Genomic DNA, 21759 nt, shown 5'->3' with positions numbered 1-21759 from the left:
CTGGGTGCCCCTCACCCTCCTTGGGCAGGCTCCATGGGTGCCTTAGAATAGAGCTGGAAGGGGCCTTGGAGGTCACCTAGTCCAGCCACCTGCTCAAGCAGGAGATCCTATACCGGGGCTGTCAAAGCTCCCAGCCCACAGGCCGGATGGGTCACGCGTTCCCACGCCCAATTTAGCGAAGGGGGGAAAACATCCTGATGTCACGTGATGCCACTGTGACGTGAGTTTGACACCTGTCCTATACCATCTCAGACAAGTGACCGTCCAGTGTTTTCTTACAAACCCCTAGTGATGAAGCACCTACAACTTCTGAAGGCAACTTCTGTTCCACTGGTTAATTGTCAGAAAATTTCTCCTTAATTCCCGAGTTGCTTCTCTCCTTGATTAGTTTCTATCCATTCCTTCTTGTCCTGCCCTCTGGTGCTTTGGAGAATAGGTTGATCCCCTCTTCTTTCTGGCAGCCCCTCAAATACTGGAATACTGCTATCATGTCGCCCCTAATCCTCCTTTTCTCTTCGCTGGCCAGACCCAAAACCCACAGCCGTTCTTCATATGGTTTAGTGTCCAGCCTTGTTCACCTGAACCAGGTTACTGGTGTCCCAGGCAAAGCTGCTTGGATGCCACCCTGAAAACACTCACGCCAGGCAGCTGATCCTTCCGTCAGCCACGTTAAATCCCACTTTTTATTCTGCCGTATGGTCACTGTCCGGGATGCGTAGGACACCAAGAGTACCATTGAGAGAGAGGGAAAGGAGGAAGAAGTGTCGACGCCAGAAAAGATACAGTCATACTATTAGCAATACAAGTTCATACAGAGAAATTTTTCCAGATAAAAAAATTCTTTACACTTAAGTAACTGTACACATATTGTGAAATTTGCCAGAATGGTTTTAAAGTGTAAAAACAAGAAAATTAAAATAAAAGGGGGTCACGAGAACTGGTTCTTTTTTTTGGAGGGGAGGGGGCAAGAGGGAAAAAAAAGCCTTGGAAGATTTTCACCGCAATAGCATCTACCAGAGGGCACAGCAGGAGGGAAGGCTCTGGAAAACTGGGCAGGGAAGGGACCACATGGGGGGGGGGCACATTGATTTGGTCGCACTGAAAATCATCTTCTGTCTTCCTTCATGAGGCCTATCGGGAACCCCCGAGCTCTTCTGCTGAAGGGTGCCTGAGATGGTCTTAAATAAGAACTTTAAAAAGGTTCTTTCTAGCCTGGGGGGGGAGGGGGGATGGGGGACTGAACACCCCCCACTCCAAGCAGGGACGACTGCCTTCTCTGAGAAAGCCAAGGGGTTCCTCACACAAGGGTCAGGCCAAGGAAAAGGGCGCTTCGGTTCTCCGTTGGCCAAGGCTGCACCTCTTAACATCGCTCCGGACTTCCTGCTAATGCGGCTGAAATGTGGGTTGGGTTTTTTTCTTTCTTTTTTAAAAAACACAAACACAAAATACCCTCCGATTTTATGGACACCACCCCAACAGTCTCCACGTGATGCCGGTGCCAAAAGCACTTAACAGTCACTCTTCCAAAGTTTAATGGTTTTGTCGTTCTCTAGGGCTGCAGAGGCAATGATGTTTTCGGTTGGATGGCAAGCCGTGGAGATCACAACGTCTGTTGGGAAAGAGGGACCAAGATGCCCGTCGTTACCAGCCAGCACCCAGCTGGCTCCTCACAAGAAGCCGCCCACTCAGGGAGCCTTGAGAAGAGGCCACTGCCCACCTCCACCCTTACCATTGAAGGGCTGGGTCCCTCCTTGGGCTTAAAGCATCCCGGGCATGGTCTCAGCCCATTGGCTGGCATTAGCCTCCCTGCCATAGCCAGAGGCCCCGGGGGCAAAGAACCATGAGGGGCTGGACAACCACCAAGGAGCAGCTCTGGCCAAGACCAGCAGTTGCAACTGGACAGTCGCAAGTGTGTTACTTTTGTGGCCAGGGGCATTGTGTTATGTTCCCACTCAACAAAAGCGCATGGCACCATCTCATTCTTTATTAGCAGTGACCCTAAACATGTGCCAACAGTCTTGGATCCGGGGGGGGGGGGGGCGCGTGGGAAGGCACAACTACTTCAAGCAGGAGTCCCCAATATTCCCACCCAGCCCAAGGATCGAGGAGACCGCCTTGGCTGTTTGCAGCTTATGGCAAGGAGAAACCAAGCCCATTAAGACCCGCATCCCCCCCTCTCGGTAAAAGGCGGGTCCCTCCTGGTGGGAGGGAATTCTGGGGGCAAATAGTGGGAGTGGCCCGAATGCAGGATTGGGCCCCCAAAGTTCCAGGCTACGGAGCAGGTCGAAAGGGGCCTCCTGACGTTTCTGCTTGACACAAAGCCGAAAACACCCGCCCCAAAGCCGTAGCTATTTCAGGCCCGATTCTGATCGCCCAAGAGGAGGCCTTGTGCAGCCCCATCGCTCACGACTTCCCAGCCACTTTACAGGCAGCCCAAGCGCTCCTACCTGTGTGCCCTTGCAGCTTCTGTACAATCTCTTTCGTTTGGAGGTTCCAAATGTACACCAGGTTGTCCTCCGAACCGGACACGATCCACTAAAGGGAAGAAAGGCATTCAGAAGGACTGAGCATGGCTGGGCCCAGGCGCAGATCCCGTCCGATGGGCTGCTTCTCGCTCTCCTCCCTCCTACCAACTAGTATCAGAAATGGGACTCCAGAGCCGGTTTTCTAAAATATCAAGACCTCAGTAAGTCTCATCTTGGACAAGGTGCATCATAAAGAGGGCAGCAGCCTCCCTGCCTCAAAGTCAATACCCGGTGCCACCCCAGGCACTCCGTGGCTGCCACTTGATGTGACAAGTCTTCTTATGTCAGGCCTGGTGCCACCCCTTAGATTAGAGGTGTCAAACTCAAGGCCCGCGGGCCAGATCTGGCCCACGGGGTGTTTAGATCCGGCACGTGGGGCCAGCCTGGAAATAGCCTCTGCCAGGAAACACGCCCCCCCCCGTGTTTTTAGTTTGTTATCTAAACAAACTAAAAACACAACAAAAGGAGAAATGTTTCCCCTTCTGCATTTGAGCATGCAAGAAGGGACAGGAAAGGAGAAAGGGAAAGAGGGAAGACAAAGAAAAAGTGAAGATGGGAAGGAAGGAAAAAGAGGGAAAGGAAGAAAAAAGGAGAATGAAGACGGAAGAAAAAAGAAAAGGAAGAAAGGAAGGAAGGAAGGTTATGAGAGTGAGGGAGGGTCTCAGGGAAGCCCTGCATTATCAATAGGCCACCACAGGTGCCTGACAGAAGTGACGAGCTGGCCACACCATGGCCACACCCACCGGGCCCTCTGGGGTCAAACACAACCCTGTGGTGGGTCTCAATGAAATCGAGTTTGACACCCCTGCCTTAGATCCTGTTCCCAAGAGGTGCTGCTGCTGCTGCTGCTGCCTTACTTGATCTCGTCCCCTCACCCAGGCCCTGTCCCCGAATTCGAATGCTGCTGGTTCAATTTCAATTCAGATGGCATTTGCAGCAATGAGGGAGACATGGGCTCTCCCCATGCAACTCAGAAAAGAGATGCTCACCTTTCCGCCAGTAACTGAAAAGTTGGCAAAGATGCAATACTTCTCATTCTTGTGACCCGTGTAGGTCTTGAGGCACTAGAAAAGAGAAGGCCACAGAACCACATATCATACCTCAGCAGGAGAGCCCAGACAGGGGAAGACCACTGCCATACGTGTGTGTCCGTGTGTCCCCTCCCTCTTACCTGGAAACCCAGAGACTTTCCCTCTGGACAAAGAGGAAACTTCTGCCCCAGATATCATGAATGCACCCTCACCTCTGCAGTCTCCTGAATTTTAGTGGTCTGGGAATATTCAGAAACTGGAGGCTATTTGCCAAGATGCATTAATTTCAAATTATTGTTTGAATTAAGCTTTTCCTGTGGGAGGACAGCTAGGAATAAAGTCAGCAGTCGGTGTGGTTAGTCTGAGACTGCTTAATCAATCCTTCACAGAGGGATCTCAGGAGGATCCGCTTCAGGGGGATCTCGCTTCTGCAGGAGGATTTGAGGGCCTCAGGCTAACTAAGCCTTCCGGGGTTTATGGGAACATCTTCTGGATTAAACACAGGCACTCACCTTCCCTTTGCTGTAGTCCCAAAGCTTGAGAGTGCTGGAGGGAAGAGAAACACTCTGGTTAGAAAGGTCCACAGAATGACCCACCACAACACACACACACACACACACCCTCCAGCTCCCTTGGGGCCCCTCTTCCTTTGCTCCCTACCAGCCCAGAAGGGAATATTTCTCTCGCTTTCTTCCCTGTATCTACCTGTTTGTTCACACCATTTGTTTTTCCCCTTCTTGAAAGAGTTTTAAAACCACACCCGAATATTTGTTTTTTCCCTTTCTGACACCTTCATTTGGCTTTTTCACTCCTGCCCAGCCTAGGAAATCAAAGAGCCAGGCTGGTCTGGGACTCTCCAGGGCTAGAAGCCCAGCGGGACCTTCCTCCCATCGCCCTGGTCAGCCTTTTCCTCCTCCCTCTTGCCGTTTTCTCTGGAAAATCGAATTCTTTGGCTCTTACTTATCCAGAGTTGCCGCTAGAATATATTTGCCATTTGGAGAGAATTTCACAAATGACACAGGGGGATTGTCATCATCTGAAAGAGAGAATGAAAGAAAGGCCTGTTTTCAGCACCACGTGGTGAAATGAGGATTTGCCTGAGCCAATTCCTTTTGGAGGGGAGCCAACTCACCAATCAACGTTTTCAAGCATTGGCCAGAAGCCGTGTCCCAGATCCGGCTGCAATGCCAAGGGAGTCACGTTAGTCAGGCAGAAAAGTTTGGGGGGGGGGGGGGAGAGATGGATGGATAGATGGCACACACAAACACATACAGCACAGCACAGCACAGCCAGGGCACTCTGAGTAGAAATGGAATAGACTCTTTACTTTACTTTACTTTTATTTGATTTGTATACCGCCCTACTCCCGAAGGACTCAGGGCGGTGAACAGCCAACAAATACATACATACAAAATTTTAAAAAGCAGAAATAAAATCGAATTAAATAGTTTGGCCCAGACAGATTAAAACCCCACTCAATTTAAAACAGATTTAAACTTTGAGGATTAAAAAATATTAAACATATTAAAATATTAAAATTATTTAAAAAGAGGGAGAAAGTTAGGCCAGGCCCGCCTGGTGAAATAAAAAGGTCTTTAGAGTGTGGCGGAAGGTGAGCAGATCCGGGATCCTCCGTATCTCCGGGGGGAGCTCGTTCCAGATAGTAGGTGCCCCCACAGAGAAGGCCCTCCCCCTGGGGGCCGCCAGTCGACATTGTTTGACACCCGGAGGAGCCCCTCTCTATGAGAGCGTACTGGCCGGTGGGAGGCTATTGGTGGTAGTAGGCGGTCCCGCAAGTACCCAGGTCCTGAGCCATGGAGCGCTTTAAAGGTGGTGACCAAAACCTTGAAGTGCACCTGGAAGACCACCGGGAGCCAGTGCAGCTCGCGCAGGGTGTTACATGGGAGCGCCATGTCGCTCCCATTACCACCCGCACGGTCGCACTCTGCGCCAGTTGGAGCCTCCAGGTGCTCCTCAAGGGGAGCCCCATGTAGAGAGCGTTGCAATAGTCCAGGCGGGAGGTGACGAGGGCATGAGTGACCGTGCGTAAGGAGTCCTGATCCAGAAAGGGACGCAACTGGAGAATCAGGCAGACCTGATGAAAAATCCTCCCAGTCATGGCCGTCAAGTGCTCTTCTAAAGACAGCCGTGAATCCAGGAGGACGCCCAAGTTGTGCGCCCTCTCCGTGGGGGCCAATGATTCGCCCCCAAGTCAGTGATGGCACCAACTGACTATATCGGGACGTTGGAAACCACAGCCACTCAGTCTTGGATGGGTTGAGCCTGAGCCTGTTCCTCCCCATCCAGATCCGCACGGCCTCCAGGCACCAGGACATCACTTCAAGGGCATCGTTGGGGTGGTCCGGGGTGGAGATGTACAGCTGGGTGTCATCAGCGTACTGGTGGTACTTCACCCTGAAACCACGGATGATCTTACCCAGTGGCTTCACATAAATGTTGAACAGGAGGGGCGAGAGGACCGACCCTTGCGGCACCCCGCATGAGGGGTCTCGGGGTTGACCTCTGCCCCCATCAACACAGACTGCGACCGGTCAGAGAGAAAGGAGGAGAACCACCGCAACACAGTGCCTCCCACCCCTAACTCTTCCAACCGGTGCAGCATTATACCATGGTCGATGGTATCAAAAGCCGCTGAGAGATCTAACAGGACCAGGATAGAGGAGCACCCCGTCCCTAGCTCTCCAAAGATCATCTACCAACGCGACCAATGCCGTTTCCGTGCTGTACCCGGGCCTGAAGCCCGACTGGAACGGATCCAGATACGGCGCTTCATCCAGGTGCTGGGTGAGCTGTTGCGCAACCACACTCTCAACAACCTTCGCCACAAAGCGAAGGTTGGAGACCGGATGATAGTTTACCAACATTGCCGGGTCCAGGGAAGGCTTCTTGAGGAGAGGCCTCACCACCGCCTCTTTCAAGGCGGCAGGAAAGTTACCCTCACCCAACGAAGCATTTATAATCCCCTGGAGCCAGCCTCGTGTCACTTCCCAGGAAGCCAGCACTAACCAGGAAGGACACGGGTCCAATAAACAAGTGGTCACGTTCAGTCTGCCCAGAATCCTGTCCACGTCCTCAGGGGTCACAGGATCAAACTCATCCCAGATAACCTTCTCAAGACCTGCCCCAGTCCCTCTCCCTGAGACTACCCAGTTGGAGTCCAGATCGTCCCGAATCCGAGTGATTTTGTCATACAGATACTGAGCAAAACCCTCCGACTCTGGTAGCAGTGTTTCATTTGGCTTTAACGACCTAGATTGTTGGGGACAAGAGGCTGACTCTGTAAACTGCATAGAGAGGGCTGTAAAAGCACTATGAAGCGGTATATAAATCTTATTGCTATTACTATTAACAGGAACAGCAGGCCCTTCCTGCAAGCAACATCTGGATCAGGGGCTGTTTCACAAATGGCTTCTCAGGACGGTCACATTTTAGAGCAAAGGACTCAGAATTTCCTTCCATAAAAACTTTTGTTCTGAAATGGAAACCAGGAACTATGCGCATCGGAGGCCAGAAGGTAGCTGAGCAGAGAGTGGGGAAGGGAAGGGCTGGGGCGATTAGGGTGGGCTGAGCTCAAAGGGTGGCTAGGGGAGGGAGGGGCTCAGGAAGGCTGATGCTCAGGAAGGGAGGGGAGGGGGCCAGGATCAGGCGGTGCTCCCCTAAAAACCCCTCTGGGTTTTTCTCAGAGGAAACCAGGAGCCTGTAAAACATTCCATGCTTCAGTGTGGCCTGATCGCCACTCATCCCACTCCCGTCACTAAGCCACAGGTATGGAGGAGGAGGAGAGGAGGAAGATAAAGAGGAGGTGGCACTGAGCCCATCATGGCTAGGATGGTTTTCGGTGGTGCTGAGATTCTGATTTTTCAAGCTTCCAGCCAGGATTGGGAAGGAGGGACAATGGACACATCATTTGCCATCGCACAATGGCCGTTTCCCCTCTTCCCTCCGTTTTCATTTCTCTCAACAGACCTCAGTCCCACCAGACACCCCAGACCAGGGGATCCAGCCCACAGGAAGGCCAACGGCTTTTATTGGAGCTGGCCCTAAGGAATCTCCACATCGTTTGCTGACTCAAGGGAAGCCCTCCTGAACGCTGCCTCGTTTCTCGGAACTTTAAAAGGTTTTGGGCCCCCGTACCTCAGGAAGGCTCCCTGCCCGTCTCCCTCAAGGTCGCCTTCTTCCTTCCACCACCACAGGTCACTGGGCGTTCATTAGAAAACTGGTGGCCCACTGAACAAAAGGCCGTGCAACCCAGGTGTGCCAAGAAGGCTGCTCACCAACTGCTCCCCTGTCCTGGCTCTGAGGATGCCCGACTCTCACCCAGGAAGCGGTTGCTAACGAGTCCCCCACCCCACCCAGCTCTCTATTCTCAGGGCAGGAGACACAGCTGGCTTTGCAGGGTGCTCCAAGGAGCAGGACGGCTCCCCCTACCCGTTGGCTTTAATGGAGCAAGGCTGGGCTTTCTATGTTCTTATTAATTCCAGACAGGGGTTTCCCTCTGCACCACTCCAGAATCCCACCTCTTCAGCATCAGGGTGAAGAAACTTTTTCAAATTAAAGCTTTCTCTACAATAATGGAACCTGCTCTTTTCTTTTTATGATCCCCTCCCAACAGGATCTCAGAAAGGAATGAGGAATGGGGGGGGAAGGGGGGGGCTCTGCCAATTGGGAAGGGAAGGGAAGCCTTGGTCTGGTGGGAGATGCTGGCAAGAGGGTCAGGGCAAGAATAGGCCCCATCCTTGGGAGGGGGGGGGGAGCCACCATTCTGCCCTAAACACCTTCCCTCCTGCCCGACCAATTGCTCTTCAGGGGTTGGGAGGACATGCAGCCCCTCTCCCAGACCGCCAAGGCTTTGTTTTCCACCAGGGAAACAGCCCAGAGTGGGAAGGGGAGAGCCAAGTGGGAGAAGCCAAGGCTGCATGTGGGGTTCAGTGGAGGCTGGAGGTCTTCAGGTTCCAGTTATCCAAAGGAACAAACTGAGGGACTCTTGGACCAAGCCAGGCCCCAAACTCCAGGCCCCACAGTTTCTCCTGGCTGTCCTTTTCTACAGGGCCCCAGGGCTGTCCGCCAAGGCTCTTTGCACAGCACAGAAAAGGCAGCTTCATGCAGCCCACTGGGGCGGGGGGTGGGAGAAAGGAAGGCAACACAAAATAGGAACCAACAGCTCTTTTCTGAAACTTCCCCTCCCAATACACACCCCTCCGGCTTCTCCCCGGTCTTTGGGTCTTTGGGTCAAGAGCCAAACAGAGTTGGAAATGAGGCCAGGGTTGTTCGACCCCAATTAAATTCAAAAGGTCACATGAGAGGGAGATCCACCTCTGTAGTAGGTAGTGGCACAAACCAGGCCAGAGACTGTCCCATCTCTCTGGGCAGAGCCCGTTCAATGATGGGGTTCCTTTGCTCACAATTAGGGCTGAAGGTGGGAAGCAGGCCTGTGTGCCTTCACGGGACTTTTGCCACACGGCAAGAAATCCCACTGCCCCCTCCCCCTTCTTGAAATCAAGGCTGGAGTCACCGTGTTAATTCAAGGGACATGCACTCCCCCTCCCCCAGGCCAGCTCTGCCATGCCCTGTCCCAGTGGAAGAATGGCTTGCAAAGACCTGCTTTGCCCGGCTAGGCAGCCTTGACTCAGCACTGCAGGCCTTTCCTTGCTCCCTACTCACCACAGACCATCATAGCTGCTGGACACAATCAGGGAGCCATCGCGGTTAAAATGCACCTGAAGGCGAGAAAAGACCCTGCTATTTGGGGGCAGAGGGAAGGGAGGGAACAGGCTCTGGGGTCATCCCTCTTTTGCCCCACAGAGGAAAGCCTTCGCTTCTTCCCAGCCGAGGCTCCCCGGGAATGAGAACCTACGGCAGAAACGGGATCCGAGTGGGCTGGCAGCGTTTTCAGGCACTTCCCCGTTTTGACATCCCAGATCCTGACGCTTTCGTCAAACTGGAAATGAAACAAAGGAGACAGTCAGAAATGGCGTTTTCTGGACCCCCAAACACCTGAAGGGCTTCTGCTTCGGCAGGGGAGCATTTTCTGCTCTGAGGGAAGCCTGTCTCTCTGCCCCCCCTGGCCCTAGAAAGAGGCTCTAAACGATCCCTCTTGAGGTGAAGAGAGACCCCTCCTTCTCCCGGGGCAGAGGCTACAGGCCACAGAAAAGAATCAGAAAAATTATCTCTGTGTTGTGGAGCTCAGCTTCCAGGGGGTCCATTCCAGTGCCCTGCTATCACCCTCCTTTAACGACCCCATAATCCCTTGCGGGGTGGAGTCTGGGCAACTGAAGGGAGCTAGCAGAGTGTTTACTGGTCGGATGCCCTTCCTGTCGCCACTGTGGAGTTTTGTTCAGCCGATATATTCTCGTTATTCCAGTGCCCTGCTATGGAACCCCAAAAAGAGCCGTTTCTGACTCGGGGTGCCCAGAGTGCCTCCATTTCACACAGACTTTCCCCATGGCCCGAGAGACTGACGGGGCTTGCGAAGCCCTTCCTCCTTCCCCCAGGTCACCCTCGGGCTCTCTTCCAGTAGCATCCATTTGTGGTGATGGTGGGCAACAAATGAAAATGCCAACCCCCCCCCACCCCCCAAAGACACCTGCGTAGAAACATTTAATTTCTTTGCATGAAATGGCTGCCGGCTAAATGGGAGAGGCGGGGCTATAACTAATGAATATTTGAGCTATAATTTTCAGGAAAATTAAAAAAGGGCCAATCAAAATTCTAGCAGAATAAGACAGAAAGTAATGGGAGTATTTTGAAAAAGTTATTTTGCTGTAATCACTCATCTGAGATCTCCTGCTCTATTTGATCACATACATTACAAATTATTTAATAAGATTTTATCACCTATGGGGAAAATAACCAGGAAGAGAGAGAGATGATGCTAGGACTCATAGGAGACCTTCATCCTGCACCAGAAGGCCCACCTGAGGCTGGAAACCACGGGGTTCTCTTTGGCCCAGAGGAATCCAGAGCCCTTCCCTTCCAGGGCCATGGGGGTGTATGGAGGGCTATGTTTTGGGGCCTCCAAAGGCAGAGCTGCAGCTCTAGAAAGCCAAGGAAGCCTGTCTGGCTGCAGGTCCCAAGAGCCACCGTGCATTTCTGCCTGAAACGGGAGCAAATCTTGCCCAGCCAGATGCTTACCGATCCTGAGACGATGAGGTTTGACTGAGGGTTGAAATTGCAGCAGAAGACGTAGTTGCTGTGCCCCTTCAGAGTTTTTAAGCATTTTCCCTACAATAAGAGATATATATATATATATATTTATAACGTGCCCCACCCGCACTGATATTTAATTTAATTTAATTTAATTTCCAATTTATATACCGCCCTTCTCCCTGAGGACTCAGGGCGGTGTACAGCCAAAATAAAAAACATAGAATACAAATATTAAAACATTTAAAAGTATATATAAATTTTGGCCCGAAAGTTAAGAATGACAGACTAATTAAAGAATTTAAAAATTTCTTCTTAAGCCAACCCGGCTTGCTGAAAAAGATGGGTTTTCAGGGAATGACGGAAGGCATTGAGGTCCTGGATTCTTATCTCCGGGGGCAACTGATTCCAGAGGGTGGGAGCCCCCACAGAGAAGGCCCTCCCCCTGGGGGCCACCAGCCTAATCTATATAATCTGATGCTGAAAGGGAGCTGGCAAAACACTTTCCTCTTTTGTCAGAGCTCTGGTGGGGAAGAAGAAACGTATCCAGGCCTTCGCAAATTTCACTCCTGAAAAACGGGAGATGGGAAGGCCTCCTTCCAGCTGCCTCACTACTTTGCAACTTGGAACTGGCAGATAAAGCTGACTTGGGCTCTGGACGGGCATCTTTCTTCACAGAATTTGGCATTTCTTCTACCCTCAAAACAGGACACTGTACACAAGAACTAGACACAAATTTTTCCCCCATGCCATCACTCTGCTAAACAACTAAATCCCACAACACTGTCAAACTATTTAGTAAGACTGTATTATTCTCATCTTTCCTATATGACTATAACTTTGTTGCTTGTATCTTTACGATTTATATTGTTTTATTTAGTTTCCTAGTACGATTTATGTTGCTTATTTAGTATCCTATGATAGTCACTAAGTGTTGTATCTTATAATTTATGATGAATGTATTTTTATGATGACTATGATCATGATTTATCACTTTTGTACTCGCTATGTACACTGAGAGCTTATGCACCGAAGACAAATTCCTTGTGTATCAAATCATACTTGGCCAATAAAGAACTCTATTCTATTCATTTCGCTTGGTGGGCTCACACCACAGGGCCCCTGGAAGGAGGCTGCCCTGTCAGACAAGCCACACAAGGCTGTTCTAACCAGGCAGCATCAGGACTACAGGCTGGCTGGGCAAGCAAGCCAGATGCCTACCTCCTGAATATACCACTCTGGCATCACCAGTCCATCCCTTTATCTTCAGCTTCTTGTTTTTTGCCCACAGGACAAGCATTAGTGCCACACTATCAGAACCCTACCTGGTGTAAGGAATAGAATCACATTCAAAATTTTCAGATGGGGAAGATCATCCATGACAATTAAATATCTGCACCAGCTCTGTCATTTTCACCCAGTAAAAATCACTCCAAAGGCTCTGTAGGTTTTGTTTTTGCCAAAATACAGAAACATAACTGAACAACAGGGTTGGGAAGGACCTTGGAGGTCTTCTAGTCCAAACCGCTGCCAGAGCAGGAGACCTTATACCATTCCGGACAAATGGCTGCCCAGTCTCCTCTTAAAAGCTTCTAGTGATGGAGCACCCACAGCTTCTGAAGACGAGTTGTTCCCCTGATTTTAAAAATTTTAATGCTCTTCCAGAAGAACTTGACAAGCTGGAATAAGTGCCAAAAACCAACAGGGGACGTCCTATGTTTGGGTGGGAGAAATCAAAGGCCCAGAGATAGAGAACCATTCTGGACCACTGTATGGACAAAAAGGGTCTGGGTATCTCAGTGGAAGACAACCTGAGCCAAAGGCCAATGCAATCATAGGCCACATTAACAGAAGTCAAGCCAAGCTAAGCCTCAAGATCAAGGGGAATCATCATTCTTCTCTGCTCTCTGGTGGGCAGCCCACATTGAGAATACTATATCCAGCTCAGAGAATTTTAAGATGGACCCTGACAGACGGGAGAGTGTCCAGAGGAGACTAACTAAGGCAGCAATGAAAAACTTAAGAGGGGTAGTTGGAGTTCTTAAAGAAGTTTAATTGGAAAACCTAACAGCTGTGGAGAAGTACCAGAAGGGCCATCGTTTAGAAAATAAGTAAAAATTGCTGGAGGCTCCCCCAGAAGACAGGAGCAAAAAACAATGAGATTAAGTGGCAAGGAAATTGATTTGGGTGGACATCAGGGAAAAAACTCTCAGAATTACGGACTGTTCATCAATGGAGCAGCTGCCTCCTTGGCTGAAGATGTTTAAGCAGAGGCTGGAGAACCTCATATGAGAACACTGCAGTAGAGATTCCTGCACTGGGGAAGGGTCAGACTGGTTTCCAATCTTTACATTCCATGAAAATGAGACGGAATTCCTTTTCTATTTGGCAGAAAACAGATACTACTTTAGAACTGCCAAAGGAAAGGATCCATTTCAGTGGTGAAATTAAATTTTTTTTACTTCCAGTTCTGCGGGCGTGGCAGGGGAAGGATACTGCAAAATCTCCATTCCCACCCCAATCTGGGGCCAGCCAGAAGTGGTATTTCCTGGTTCTCCGAACTATTCAAAATTTTCACTACCGGTTCTCCAGAACCTGTCAGAATCTGCTGAATAGCACCTCTGATCCATTTGCATCTCTAAACTCTTCTGCCAGCATTCCAATATTCTCTAGCTAACATACAATCTGAACTCCTTCTCTCTTCCTCAATGGAAAGAAAAGCTGTACTGGAAAACAGAATCATAGGGCTGAAAGGGACCTCAATGAAATTCCCTGGCCAAGGCAAGAGACCTTAAATCTATCCTTAGATCCATCTATCCTTCTATCCATCTTTCTCTCTCTCTCTCTTTCTTTCTCTCCTTCTTCTTTTACTTCAGATGTCAAGGGAGATAAAAGGTCTAGCTCTTGTTCTTCTGGTGGCCCCAACCATTGTTAATTGGTGCTATTGTAGTGTGTCTTTGTTGTTGTCTCTCCATCTTCTTTGGGGTCTGCCTTTGACCTTCTCCTTTTTTACATGCTTTGTATGGTTATGGAACTCCAAGACATCCTCTCCAGGTGAGCAAATCACTTTATTTGCTGTTTTTATATGCAATCTAAGACTGGTTCTACATCAATTCTTTTTCTTATGGTTTCATTTCTGATTTTCTCTCGTATGGTCACTCCAGCAGTTTTCCTCAAAAATCCAAGACAAATGGTTCTCAAAAGTCTCCAGCAATGGAGCATTCACAATTCCAAAGACAAGCTGTTCCACTGATTAATTAATCATTCTCACTGTCAGGATGTTTCTCCTTAGTTCCAGGTTGGAATCTAGCTTATTGCTTCTTGTTCTGTCCTCAGGTAGTTTGCAGAATAAATCAATCCCTTCTCTGTGACAGCCCCTCAAATATTGGAAGACACCTATCATCTCTCCCTATTCTTCTCAACAGACATATCTAGTTCCCTTAACCATTCATCGTATGGTTTAGCCTCCATACCCCTAATCCTCTTTGTTGTTCTTCTCTGCACTCTTTCTACAATACAATCTTTTTGTATTGTGGTGACCAGAATTGGATCAGTGCAGTATAAAGCAGTACTATTGTTTCCTGTGATCTTGATGCTCTCCCTCTGTTGATACAATCTAGGACTGCACTGGCTTTTTTGGCAGCTCCTGCACACTGCTAATTCATACTTAAGGTCTACTAGATCCCTCTCAGTTACTCCTATTGAGCCAGGTACCTCCTATTGTGTACCTGTGCGCCTGGTTTTTCCAAAGTGCAGGACCTTATTTCTCTTGCCAATGAAGAACTGAATCTTTTGAATAGGGCCCAATGCTTAATTCTGTCAAAATCGTTCTGAATCTTGAGTCTGTCTTCCAAAGTGTTAGCAATTCCCCTCAACTTGCTATCACCTGCAAATCTGATGAGCTCCCCTTCATCTAGAAGTTGAAGAGTACTGGGCACAAGACAGAACCTTGAGGTACCCCACTGCTTACTTCCCTCCATGTAGAAGTAGTCCCATTAAGGACTACATATTGAGTGTGGTTAGTCAGCCAGTTATGAATTTATCTGGTGGTCACATTTTTCTATCTTGCCAAGAAGTAGGTTGTGGTCTCCCTTGTCAAATGCTTCACTGAAATAAAAATGTACTATGTTCACAGCATTTCTCTGGTTCACTAATTTAGTCACTTTGTCAAAGAAGAATGTAAGGTTTGTTGAACACGGTCTGTTTTTAACAAACCATGCTGGCTTCATTATTGATTTCTAGGTGCTCACAAATTTGCTATTTGATTATCTTTTTTAGGATTTTCCCAGGTATTGATATTGTATACTGGCCTGTAACTCTCTTTTTACTCTCCTGAAGCATCATTTTCCATCCCAACCAATCAAGGCCAGAAGCAAATAAAGAGGGAGCAGCCTCTTCCTCTCTGCACTCCCCGACTTCCTCCTGGAACAGAGGGCAGGGGAAAACAGCAATTCCCCTTCTGTGTTTTCATATATACGCACAATAAGATTAAACACCTGTGAAATCATCAATTCTCTTAGTAAAAGTTAACTGATCCTGGAACTGCAACAAGAAACTCTCTTCAGGTTATATATTAAGGCAGAGAAGAGAAAATTAAGGACTGCAATTAAGCCTGATTGGAAAAAAAGAGGGACTTTTTGGATCAGGGCGTATGTCAGATGTGGTATGAAGTGTCTCTCCAAAGGTGAAGTTCTTGGGCACTGAACTGTATCTGAACACTATCAGTAACTTCTTACCGAGCTGACGTCCCAAATCTTGAGAGTTTTGTCATCGGAGGCAGAAACAAGAAGATTAGAATCAGATGACCAAGCAACATCAGAGATTCCCTGCAAAACAGAAAAAATGATTTCTTCTTCACCCAAAGTTTGAAAAATGTCATCCCTCCCCAGGAGCTGGCCCTACCAACTGCCGGGTGATCAGGAGTTGCTCATGAGAAGCCAGACTGCTAGGAAACCTCAGGGCTGTAATGACATTTGGAAGCTTAAAACAAAATTGGAGAGCAGCAATAATCATCTCTTTTATAACACCTACATGGACATCACAAAGAATTAGCTTGACCTGGAAAAGCCTTCGTTCAGGAGGGGACAGGTGCACAGGTGTATCTTTCCATTCAGAGAAGAATGGCAGCAGATTCCTCCAGCAAATGCTTTACTTGATACAACTCCTGATGTGTCCAACTACTCCTCAGTAGTGGTTTAGGAAGTGCTTTCAAAATCTGTCTCCCTGTGTTTGTGGTCAAACATTGTCTAATCTAGAAAGCTCTCTTCCCTTTATGCTTTTTGTCCCCAAAGTATGATCTGTCTAATGTTATGACCGAGAGGCCACCTCAGTGATAGAAGCCAGGCTGTAACTTCCTCCTCATGGCTTATTAGAACTCCTCCTTAGGAAGGATTTTGCTAAGCAAGAGGATCCTATATCTTGGGACCATCTTAGTTAAATCTGCAAGGAGCATCAAACTCCCATCCCATGTATCATACTTACCAGTTTATGTCCAGACATTGTTTTTTCAAACTTGCCATCATAAGCACCCCAAATTTTAATCAGCTTATCAGCCGCTAAAAAAAAGGGGGAAAAAGTGAAAATGATTATAAAAGTCAGTTTGCCACCCATAACTTTGTTTGCTGTGAAAGCAAGTAGATCTCATTTAATGTTGTTTAGTTATCATTTGAAGTTATGATGGTGCTGGAAAAGGGGTACTTATGACAGGTAGTGGCCCTCAGTGTGTCCCTGCAGTCACGTGATTGGCATGTGGAAGCTTGGCAACTGGCAGACAGTTAACCCGGTGAGAGTTGGAGAAGGCAGGAGCTGCTTTCCCACTCGGATGACGAGGGAGGCTAAGCACTAACCAGCAGAGCCAGCCATAAAGTATTGTGAACACGGAAATTTCACTTTCATCTTTACAAATGTCCAGCCGACAAAGCGCGCTTAAGACTTTTCTATTTTATCAAGCTGGCCTGGCCTAAATCTTCCCCCTTTTTAAATGTGGAAATTTTAAATTTTTAAATTTTAAATTCGTCTTATTTATAGGGGTATGGGTAAGGCGTTTTAAATTGGGGAGCCATTTTAGATTTAATTCTGTTTTAAACGTATTTTAATTGTTTATATTGTATGTTTTTTAATTTTGGCTGTTCACCGCCCCGAGTCCTTCGGGAGAGGGGGCGGTATAAAAATCTAATAAATAAATAAATAAATAAATAAAATCTATTCACAGTGAACTCTGATAAAGAATTCCAAAGTTCAGGGCCTTCCACTTGTCTCCGCCCAGTCCAGATCATGGAGAACCAGTGTATGTTGTGCAAAATTATGAAATGTTTATACCAATCATAAAAATACCCTTCCTTGATACAACACTGAGCATATAAACAGCCTTAAGAAATCCTAATTCTGCCAGTTTTACAGATGCTCTGAAATAATGTGCTCACCCACTGTACCAAGGACAATTTTTCTTCGGTTAAAATGTCATGTATAACTTAAAAGAAAGTACAGATAACAAATGCACAATTAAAATAGCAATAAGAAGTAGAGTACCAGACTCCTGCATTTTGAAATATAGCATATTATCGACATTGCTTTAAACCTTTCAAATATCTGAACCTGATACTCAAGAAGAGAACAAATGGGAAGCCATGCCAGCTTCCCAGAGAGCAGAGATTCCACAACTGGATGCCTTGGAGAGGAAAATGATGTTACCAGCTGCTTTAACTGCAGTGATAATTGCAGAAGGTCTGATGAGGACACACCAGGAACCAATAGTCTGTAGAGCTTCTGTGTCATCCAGGTCATGGTTGTCCCAAAGATGCTTTTTCAGGAGGCAACTGGACTTCCTTGTTTTTTCTTTTGAAGACATTTCGCTTCTCATCCAAGAAGCTTCTTCAGCTCTGACAGGGGCTCCATTCCCCACGATCCTATCAGAGCTGAAGAAGCTTCTTGGATGAGAAGCGAAATGTCTTCAAAAGAAAAACAACAACAAAGTCCAGTTGCCTCCTGAAAAAGCACTTTTGGGACAACCAGGAACCAAGGCAAACTGCTTCTCTGGAGCCACCCCAGTCAAAACCCCTGCTCTTCCAAACCCATCCCAAGGACACTGGTGGGCTTCTGAATAACAATTGCTCGGAAGGAAGCCTCCACTGTGTGACACATATATCCAAAAATGTAAAAAAAAAAACCTAGACATTTGGCTTCTACTTTAAAATTACCATTTTAATTTTAATTCTTTTAACTGGGATTACATGCTGTAGAAAGAAAAGAAGGGAACAGAAGGATACTTACAAGAACTAGCCAGCCACTCCCCGTTGGGACTGAATTTTACAGAGGAGACGGCTTTGGTGTGTCCTGCCAATGTGAACTTCAGGGCATAGTTGGGTTTCACAGGTGCAGGCTGGCAAAAGAAAGTCATGTTAGGTCAAGAAACAACTTGTCCTCTTTACACACGGCCAAGCAGGGGCTATGCAGTTCCATCACTTGCCAGGATCCCCCCCAAACCTGCTCTTTGTACCTCCCTCCCGGCAGCAGAGGAACAAGGACTGGGGCCTTGGCAGAGAGCTCTGCAGGAAGGCTGCCTTGGCTTCAGGGAGGCCAATAAAACAATCCCAATAAAACAACAATTGGGAGATCTATTATTTCATGGCCCTTGTCTCTGAAGTTTTGCTCCAATGCTTTCAAGATGGCTCTTCAGTGCTTTTTTCCTAGGGTTGAAAGAAAGCAACTGGCCTAAAGTCACCCAGGCAGCTCCCACACCCGAGGGGAGATTAGAACTCGGTCTTGGTCTGGCTTCTAATCCAGCCCCTTAACTGCTACGAAAAACTGGCTTTCAGGATCCTTTTATTCGGATTGATTGAATTAACAGAGAAGTATGTGAAAACAAGATGGTGCAAAGATGGAGTCACTTTTGAAATCTGCTCCTTCACCAATTAGAAGACAGTTTTAATAAGTGTCTAAAAATTCATTTTTAGAAGAGAGTTCTCCATTCAGAGAACTAAATGAAGATTTTTGGGCAGAAGCCATTTTTCTGCAAATGCCATGTATCTGCAAACGGCTGCCTGGCAGGGGGGCTGTGACATTTGCATCCTCCCAGCAAAGCAGCTGGAAGGCAGAGCTAGACTAACTGGAACGAAGTCTGACCCTAGACAGAAGTTCCTTTGCAACAGCATATTCAGATCAACTGGCAAAGCTGTTAACCGTCACAAATCCAGTACTGTGTGGTTTCCTCTTTAACATTTTACTGTCCTGATGAAGATAAATTTATTAGGCTATTCAGATATAGTTTGCATCTTTCCAAGAACTTTTTAAGAAAAATACTAGAGTCAGGCACACTTGAGAATGTTACAGGTGGAGATCGGGGCTCAGTTCTGGAGCACAGGCTTAATGCAGAGAATCGAAGAATTCCGAATAAAAGAATTGCAGGCTGTATGGCTAGAAAATGTCCATTTGTATCTGGTTCTATTCTCAGTTGTTGACATGTAAATTGTTTTGAGTTGTGCTTTGTTCTAATTATGGCAGATACAGGTGGTCCTTGGCTTACAATAGTAATTGGGACCAGAACGGCAGTTGTTAAGTGACACAGTCATAAAGTGTGACATCAAGTGACCATGTCACTTAGCACTGGCAATTCCAGCAGTCCCAGCTGCAATTGTTAAGTTGCAATTTTGAATTCCTGCCAGTTTCCCTATCGACTTTGCTTGTGGGAAGCCAGCAGGGACCCTGTAACAATTGGAACTACAAGGGCCCATATTTTAAGTACCATTTGCTAAGCAAATGATCATATCTTGAGAACTACCTGTATCTCAAAAGTTTGATCAGTAGCTAGAATAGAAATAAAGATGTGTTTCTTATATATGGCACATTTTCAGATGCTCAGTATCCAACTCTTTATCTACATTATAGTAGAACCTTTTTTGTATTTCCCATATTTTTCTTTCTTTATTTGTATCTTGGATTTATATGTTAACATAGTTAGTTGATATTGCTCAAATCAATAAAGTTCTGGCAGAAAGTTACTAGAATATAAATACGTGAATTCAACAATTGCAAAGTTGCGGTTGTGGTTAAACCTATCACGTACTGGAACAGATGGCACAATAGCCTGCTTCTCCCGTCACAAACATAGTTTATGCTTAGATGTGATGGCTCCATGAGCAACTAAATCCTACAAGCAAGAAGAGAGGTAAGTATTCTCTCAGCAAAATGCAGGTTTTCATGTTCCTCGGACTCTCCCAAGGAATTCTACTTGGACTTCCAGGCCAGAAGCTTTCCACTCACCTTGCTCTGATTAGTTGAGGAGGAAGGAGCCGACTGTGGTTTGGCTGACTCTGCATCAGGTTTCTTCTCTTCCGTAGCCATGATGGTGGGAAGCACAAGCCAGGATTAGGCGGTCTCAAAGGAAGGTTCACCTCTCTCTGGGGAGAGAAAGAGAAAAGGCATTTTACTTTTAAGATACTTAAGGCATCTGAGAGCAGCAACATGACCGTGGCTGGGAAGACGCAGTGGGGCATTTCACCCACCAGTGAAATAAGTTGGGAGGGAGGACGCATCCCAGGACATTGTGAAGCCGTCCAAGGGCAGTGAGCTTCTGCCAGCCAACCTACAAAGCCCATAAGTGGCTCTGGAAGGCAAGTCCCATCCCGACAAGGCAATCAACTGCAGGGCCAGGCTTTTACCCAGGAAGCCTGTGTGGCACAATTGGCTTCCCCCCCCCCCCCCGGCAATAATATGAAGGGGACGCGGCAGACTTCTGTGGATTACTCAGGAGGGGCCCAAAGTGAAGCAGGAGGGAGGCTGCACAGCCCCTTCCAGCAGCTCATTGCCCCCCCCCCCCACATGGCCCTTGAAGAGGCTGGACTTCGACTCCCACCATTCCCCAGCCAGGTAGTTGGGGGATTATGGGGGTTGAAGTCCACCTTCTTCCAGTGCGGGGGGAGGGGGCGGGGGGACCCTCCCAGGCAAAGGAGACGCAGCCAGCAGAAGGGGGGGGGTCTCTCTTGTGGGGGGGGGGTCCCGGACCCGGCCTTCCCCTCCACGGTCACCAGAGCAGGGAAGCCTCGCAGGACCACCCGGGAGGAGCGGCGGCCGCAGCGGCGCGAGGGAAAGCCTCCCGAGGACCTCCAGCGGGCGGAGGCCCCAAACGGACCGTCCGCCAGCGGCGCCGCGTGGGATGGAGGGCCCGGAGGCTGCGGCCGGCCTACCACGCCCGCCCGTCGGCGCGGCTGCCGGCTGACTCACCGGGCCGCTTCCTTCGCGGCGGGTCTCGCGGGGTCTTCGGGCTCCGCCGCCGCCGCCGCCTCCCTGCGGGCCGCCCGGCGGGAGGGAGGGAGGAGGGAAGAGGGAGGGGAAGCCGCGCGAGGCCTCGCGCAGGCGTACTGCGGGCGGTCAGGCGAGGCAGGCCCGACGCCGCTCTTTGCGCTGGGCTTGCCCTGCTCGCGCAAGCGCAGAGGCTCCCAGTAAGGCGTGCCGGGACACGCCGGGCGGAAGCGCCTCTCGCGGCTACGGCGGGCCTAGAGGATCAGGAGGCGCAGGCGCGTAGTCGGGTTCGGCGGGAACTTCCCAAGGAGGGAGGACGACTCCGCAAGCGCAGCTCACGGGCTGAAACGTCGTATCTCATTCTCATACAGGGGTCTCCAAACTTGGCAACTTTAAGACTTGTGGACTTTAATTCTGGGAGTTGAAGCCCACAAATCTTAAAGTTGCCAAGTTTGGGGACCTGTCATAGAGCAACAGGAGAATCCGTCCAACAACGCGGAAAACGTAAACTAGCCTCCAGCGGGGGCTCCGGCTGCCTGGATCTTCGGGGAATCCTTCCGGGCGCTGCAGCGGAGACCCAGCCCTGCTTAATGGGTCCCTAGAGATGAAGCTGTTTAGGGACCCGGAGTCTGCAAACTCTGGCAGATCAGATCGGCAGGTGAACTCTCAAGTAACCAGGCACTGTATGAATGAAGTAAGGCTTTACGGGTCACAACCAACACTTGAAACACACCCAGAAGAAAACTGGCCACCAGTGTAGTTCACAAAGCAGAAGTGCCCATGGCTGCCCGCCCTGCTGAATT

The 21759-nt window shown here is 48.7% G+C and overlaps 1 protein-coding gene across 1 annotated transcript; it reads right to left on the bottom strand.

The window, feature by feature from the left end:
- Positions 1 to 775: 775 nt before the first annotated feature.
- Positions 776 to 21237, bottom strand: WDR5 (WD repeat domain 5). Its single transcript, XM_034427183.2, has 14 exons — positions 20939 to 21237; positions 19979 to 20115; positions 17990 to 18098; positions 16202 to 16275; positions 15457 to 15546; positions 10709 to 10798; positions 9432 to 9515; positions 9239 to 9294; positions 4689 to 4735; positions 4517 to 4592; positions 4069 to 4102; positions 3515 to 3589; positions 2448 to 2535; positions 776 to 1609 (listed from the first exon to the last, which is right to left on the bottom strand). Exons 2-14 carry the CDS (start codon positions 20057 to 20059, stop codon positions 1509 to 1511), a joined length of 1005 nt encoding a protein of 334 aa, XP_034283074.1. The 5' UTR covers positions 20060 to 20115; positions 20939 to 21237; the 3' UTR covers positions 776 to 1508.
- Between the last annotated feature and the right edge of the window lie 522 nt (positions 21238 to 21759).

This window comes from Pantherophis guttatus, chromosome 16 (genome assembly GCF_059756535.1).
Source record: "Pantherophis guttatus breed Tessera chromosome 16, ASM5975653v1, whole genome shotgun sequence".
Lineage (NCBI taxonomy): Eukaryota > Metazoa > Chordata > Lepidosauria > Squamata > Colubridae > Pantherophis > Pantherophis guttatus.
Note: the sequence above shows the minus strand (reverse complement) of the source record. Positions and strands in the feature narration are given on the sequence as shown.

Excerpts from the sequence above, each read along its gene's own strand:
- WDR5 (XM_034427183.2), bottom strand. The coding sequence starts at position 20,059 with ATGGCTACGGAAGAGAAGAAACCTGATGCAGAGTCAGCCAAACCACAG. Across the intron at positions 10,799-15,456 it reads AGATTTGGGACGTCAGCTCG|GGAAAATGCTTAAAAACTCT; the intron begins GTAAGAAGTTAC and ends CTCTTATTGTAG. Across the intron at positions 4,593-4,688 it reads ATGCTTGAAAACGTTGATTG|ATGATGACAATCCCCCTGTG; the intron begins GTGAGTTGGCTC and ends TCTCTCTTTCAG.